The following is a 5,188-nucleotide window of genomic DNA, read 5'->3' as shown; positions in this document are numbered from 1 at the left end:
GTTCGGGGCCCAGAATTTGTGAACGTTACCAGAAATCCACCCCAACTCTCAGACGCTTCGCGCTCACACCTTCCAGTGCCCGTGTGAGTAATTCAGCCTGCCCTTGGTGCCTTTGGCCTCATTTTCCTCCCTCACCCAAGGGTGAGGCCCTCTGGCGAACCGAAACTTGGGGAGCCCTCAGGCTCCAGCCCGCGGTCCGACTGAGCTATACCACACCCGAGGCTTGGCCGGTGTCCCGGGGAGCGCAGGAAGAATGCCCTTGGGTCCCGGCTGGGATGCATGAACCCCACGGCAAGTCCCCCCCCCACCCAGCCTTTGCCCCATACAAATTAATTTTGCACCCGTGGCGCCCTCAAAGTACGCACACGTTTTCTCCCAGCATCGTACGCCTCTCTTTTTACCCGGACCTGGCGAAGCCCGCTTCTCTCGCCCCTGCATCATTTGGTAGCTGCCGCGTGTTTGTGGGCAAGAAGCGCCTCCTCTCTCTCACTGCTTCCCCCTCACCCCTCATTCTCACGCCTGCCCTGAAACTCCTCCAAATCTCCAAGGCCTGGGCAGCCGGCGACCAGCAGCGGCGAGACACCGAGCCTGACGCGGCTTCACTGAATAAGGTCCACTCGTTCAGACACGGTCACCGCCGGTTCTAGTAAAATGGCAAAGACTTTATTTATCGGAGAAAGAGGCCTTGGGTACAGTCCGGGGAGGAGAGGGCAGGGCAGGAGCAGGGAAGTGGCACGCGGGACCCACCCTCATCCAGACACCCTTGTCTGGCCAAGTCGAGCTAGGAGCAGGGCGTTGGATACGGCAAGACAGACCCAGAGCTGCGGAGGAGGTGGCGCGAGGGCTTAGGTCGGCCTCCTCTCAGTCTCTGTCACATGCAAAAAAATTCTAAAAAGAGTAAAAAATAATTCTTGGGCTTTGGGCTCCGTTTTCGTTGGTTGGTTGGTTGGTTGATTGTTGGTTGTTGGATTTCCCCCTGCTTTGTCCCTAAGACCCGGACCCCAATAGTCAGTCCCAGGCAACCGGGAGAGAGTGTGGAGGAATCTTAAAAATAGCATTATTGGGCATTAGGAGGCAGAAATGGTATCGAAAACAGACTTCTCTCGCTGGGGTGGGGGCGGGGGGGGGAAGAAAACATCGATTTGAAACTCGCAAGTCAGGACCCGGTTGCCCCCCTCAGCCCCTTCCCATGTGGGGGGGGGGAGGAATAAAGGCAGAAGGAAATAAAAGAAGTCAACTGCAATAGGCCTAGGGAGGTGAGGAGGGAGAGGGCCGGTGCATTCGCCACATGCAGAGAAAAATCAAAAAGTCGGGGCGGCCCCTCCTCCAGACCTCGAGGTTAAGTGTTCATTACCCTCGATTCTATCTCGCCCTCAGCAAACCCGGCAGCCTGAGCTTTGAGAACATGGAAATCTCCGAGATTTTAAAAAATAAAAGAAAGAAAAAAAGTCAGGCTGCGGTGGGAAGAACCCGGTATATAGGTTTAAATATTTATACAGAAGCCATACAGAATTGCACGGCGAGGGCTCCCGGGGCAACGGAGGCCGCGCGCGGCGGCCGGCTCGGCCGGCCAGCCCGGGTTTATTGCTTCGAGAGGGAAGAGGCAGCTGCTGGGAACCGAGTCCGGGCCAGGGACAGAGGAGAAGGCGGGAGTTGCAGAGGAGGTCCCAGCTCCCCTCGGCGGTCCTGTCCGGGAGGTGGCGGGCAAAGAGCGCTAGGAGCCCGGGGCTGCGGAAGATGCCGGGCGCCGCTCAATCGTCCACGTCGATCTCTTCGTCTTCCTCGTCCTCCGAGCAGTCCTGGCTGCTGGCCGGCTGGTCCGTGAGCGGGGAGGCGGGCGAGAGCTGCAGGGGCCCGGCGCCCGGGGCCTGCGGGGCGCCTGGGGGGAGTGCCGGAGAGCCAGGCCTTGACTTTGCCCTGCCGCAGCTGCCGCCGCCGCCCGCAGCCTCCGAGTTCTGCTCGAGTTCGGCCAGCGCCACGATGTCCATCTGCCCGCTGGGGCCCAGTTTCTTGGCGGACTCCACGTCGGCCTTCATCTCCTCCAGGTCCCGTTTGAGCTTGGCACGCCGATTCTGGAACCAGGTGATGACCTGAGCATTGGTGAGGCCCAGCTGCTGCGCAATTTGGTCGCGATCGGCGGGGGACAGGTACTTCTGGTAGAGGAAGCGCTTCTCCAACTCGTAAATCTGGTGGTTGGTGAAGGCCGTGCGCGACTTTCGCCGCTTCTTGGGGGTCTGCCGCTGCCCAAAGATGGTCATCCCGTCGCGGCCTGAGAGGAAACCAAAGTGTATGCTTGCGCCAGAGGAGAGGAGACCCCACCCCGGCCCTTACTCACCCCGCCTAGACCCATCCGGCCTGCAGTCTGCCGCTGTTCACTTCTAGGATTAGATTCGGCCACCCGGACTAGGGCAAGCCTAGGCTATGGCAAGCCCCCGTCCCCCATCTCTCGTCTACCGTTAGTCCCTAGGAAAAATTGTTTTGGTCTCTGCCGCTTCACCTGAGAGTTGGTTTGAAAGACCTGAGGTCGCTAGAACATGAGAGCCAGACAGGGACGCCCTGCCTGGGTGTGAATGTTGGCTCTCCACCTCGTCGCAATCAGCCCTGCTCTACACCTACCCAAAAGGTCCCAGCAAAGGCTCTCCATTCCCCACCCCAGGAACAGGGCTAGCAGTACCCAGCCCACTGAGAACGGGAGGGAGTTAAGCAGAGCAGGCAGACTGCAGAGATATCTTGGGTTCCTGCCTCCCCTCCGCGGTCACTCGACTCTGGCCTATCCAGAGGCCCCTAGGAAATAGGGTTTGGGTCCTGTCCCACGCATCTCCACTCCCAGCGGCAGCGGCTTGGGCTGGAGGGCCCTGACAGTCGGCGCGGGAGGGGGCGGGCAGAGGCAGAGAGCACTAAGCGTGGGACACATGGAGCCGGGAGCCTGGTGCTGGGCGCCGGGGAACCCAGTGGCGGCGCCTACCTTCGGCTGCCTGCAGGACGCTGACCTCCAGCCCCTTAAAAGTCTTGCTGGCGAGCTCCTCCAGCGCGCACAGCGGCGAGGTCTGCGAGAGCAGCGCGCGGCCCGCCAGGGGCAAGCCGCCCGGCGCGTGCTTGTCCGCGGCCGCCAGCAGGTGCGCCGCCCCGCACAGCGAGTAACTTCTCCGCACAGAAGGCTTGTTGAGGATGTCCTCGATGCTGAACGGCGTCAGCGGTTTGTTGGAGTTGGCAGGAGGAGGCAGGTGGTCCAGCGGGCTGCGCCGCCTCTCCTCCCCCGGCGCCGCCTTGCTGTCCTCCTTGGAAGTCATCTCGGCCTCGTTTGGGGGCCCGGCCGGGGCGGCTCGGGCCTCGGGGACCCAGCCCGCGGGCAGCTCGGGCGCCGGGAGGCGCGGGCGGGCGGCAGGCGGGAAGGAGGCCGCGCCCGGCAGCGCGCGGGCCGGGCTCGGGGCCGATTAGCGCAGCGGCAGAGGCGAGCACAGCCGCACGGGGCCCCAGGAGGAGGGCGCTGACGCGGGCGCTGCCACCGCCGGGGCTTCCAGCAATCCGGGGCGCGAGCCGGGGCGCGCCGCGCGGGGCTCCAGTTTCGCCAGCCCCGGTGCTATTTAAAGGTGTCAGGTGGCTCCGCGGCGGCTCCTGGCCCCGGGTCCTGGCGGCGGCAGTTGGAAGAGCCGAGGCGAGGGCGCCGATCCCGTACTGCGAGGGGAGGCGGAGAGATGGGGCAATTGACTATTGCTAACAAGTTAGCCTTGATCGAGGAGTAATCAATTATCTGCAGCGGCACTTCTCTCTCTCTTTCTCCCTTTCTCCTCTCTTCTTTCTCTCTGTTCTCTCTCCTCTTCTCTCTCTCCCTCTCTCCCTCCCTCTCTCTCTCCCTCTCTCTCTCTCCCTCTCTCCCTCTCCCTTTCTCCCTCCCTCTCTCTTCTCTGCTCCCCCCGTCTCTCTCCTTCTCTCTCTCTCCCTCGTCCTCTCTTTCACTCTCTGTCCAATGCAGGCAGCTCTAAGTTGGGAAGCTCATTAATTAGCGGGACTGGGGTAGGAGGAGCCGGCTGGAATTAGCCTGCCTAATGCGCCTGTCAGTCCCGGCGCTGCGCCGCACTCGGCCCGAGCTGTTTGTAAATTACATTAGCGGCTCCTTTATTGCACCCGAACCACCCGCGACTGAAAAGCCGCCACCCCCACCCCAAACTGTGAGCCGCGCTCCCGGCGTACCCGCCTCCCGCCGGCCTGGCTGTGATGGCAGCGCTGGCCCGGAGGTCTCAGGCTCTCCAACCCGGGATTTGGCGCCGGAGAAGGGCGACAGGAGACCATCCCGGGAGGTATGCAGCCGCCGCGCCGGCCAGGTAAGACCAGGAGCCTGGGTGGGCCTCGTCGCCGCCCAGAGAGGACTTTGCCGAGCTGAGATCAAGGACCCAGCGCCCCTACCCCTAGATCCACTTGCCCCTCACCCACGGCCTTGGACAACGCGCCTGGGGAGAAGGAATCTGCAGCCCTCGGGTTGGCCCGCGGGAGGTCCAAGGAGGCTCTGCAGCCCTGGGTGAGGCAACACAGGACACAGGGGTGGGGGATCCCAGGGGTTGGGAGAGGAGGCCAGTCAGAGGACACAGCCTTCCCCAACCGAGGGGTGGAGGGGGGGAGTTGTTGGTGGCTCTAGGCACCTCTCCCCCGGCCTGAGCCTGAAGCGACAGCCTTACCTCCTCCGGCAATCTTGCACACTCTTCTCAGGCCGCGGCTCTCTGGGCCGGCTGGGGCCACGGCCCGCCTGGTGACCGGCGTCCTACCGTGGTAGCCGGCCGGGTGCCGGGGCTAACGGGGCAGGCTCAGGGCCTCCCTGCTGAGCTGTGCCCGGCCCCGGCCGGGGCCCCGCTGCCGGCCCCGCCCAGCCCAGCGCCCGGCTTGAGTGCACCGCCAGGCCGACTCCAGCTGTTCCGGATGCGTGGCGGGGGCCCGGAGGGGGCCGGGCCACGGATGGGGCTGCGATCTCAGGAACCCGCGGGGAGAGGCATTCGAGTCCGACTGGGCACTGGGAACCCTAAGGCCCGAACTCTGTGCATATCAGGCGAGCATTTATGTGTGTATTTGAATGTGTTTATGTTTTTGAATATGTATATTTGTGTGTGGTTCTCCATGTGTTTATTTGTGTAAACCTATGTGAACCTGTGGGTATTTTGGCGGCTTGAACCCCTACCTATGTCTTTCATTCCCCTGA

General features: G+C 62.9%; 1 protein-coding gene across 2 annotated transcripts; it reads right to left on the bottom strand.

Annotated features, from left to right (window-relative positions):
• Positions 1-641: 641 nt before the first annotated feature.
• LBX1 (ladybird homeobox 1) lies at positions 642-4,815 on the bottom strand. 2 transcript variants are annotated; one of them, XM_007187321.2, is made up of 3 exons: positions 4,674-4,815; positions 2,966-3,675; positions 642-2,269 (listed from the first exon to the last, which is right to left on the bottom strand). In XM_007187321.2, exons 2-3 carry the CDS (start codon positions 3,288-3,290, stop codon positions 1,752-1,754), a joined length of 843 nt encoding a protein of 280 aa, XP_007187383.2. In that variant the 5' UTR covers positions 3,291-3,675; positions 4,674-4,815; the 3' UTR covers positions 642-1,751. The 2 variants fall into 2 exon arrangements, with proteins under 2 accessions (XP_007187383.2, XP_057387515.1); XM_057531532.1 differs by lacking the exon at positions 4,674-4,815 and adding an exon at positions 4,428-4,508.
• Positions 4,816-5,188: the final 373 nt, after the last annotated feature.

The sequence above is a fragment of the Balaenoptera acutorostrata genome, chromosome 16 (genome assembly GCF_949987535.1).
Source record: "Balaenoptera acutorostrata chromosome 16, mBalAcu1.1, whole genome shotgun sequence".
In the NCBI taxonomy this organism is placed as follows: Eukaryota; Metazoa; Chordata; class Mammalia; order Artiodactyla; family Balaenopteridae; genus Balaenoptera; species Balaenoptera acutorostrata.
This window is presented reverse-complemented; position numbering and strand designations above follow the sequence as displayed.

Bases quoted from the DNA above. Each gene is read 5' to 3' on its own strand.
- LBX1 (XM_007187321.2), bottom strand. From the start codon at position 3,290: ATGACTTCCAAGGAGGACAGCAAGGCGGCGCCGGGGGAGGAGAGGCGG. The intron at 2,270-2,965 runs GTAGGCGCCGCC...GTTTCCTCTCAG, and splicing joins CGTCCTGCAGGCAGCCGAAG to GCCGCGACGGGATGACCATC.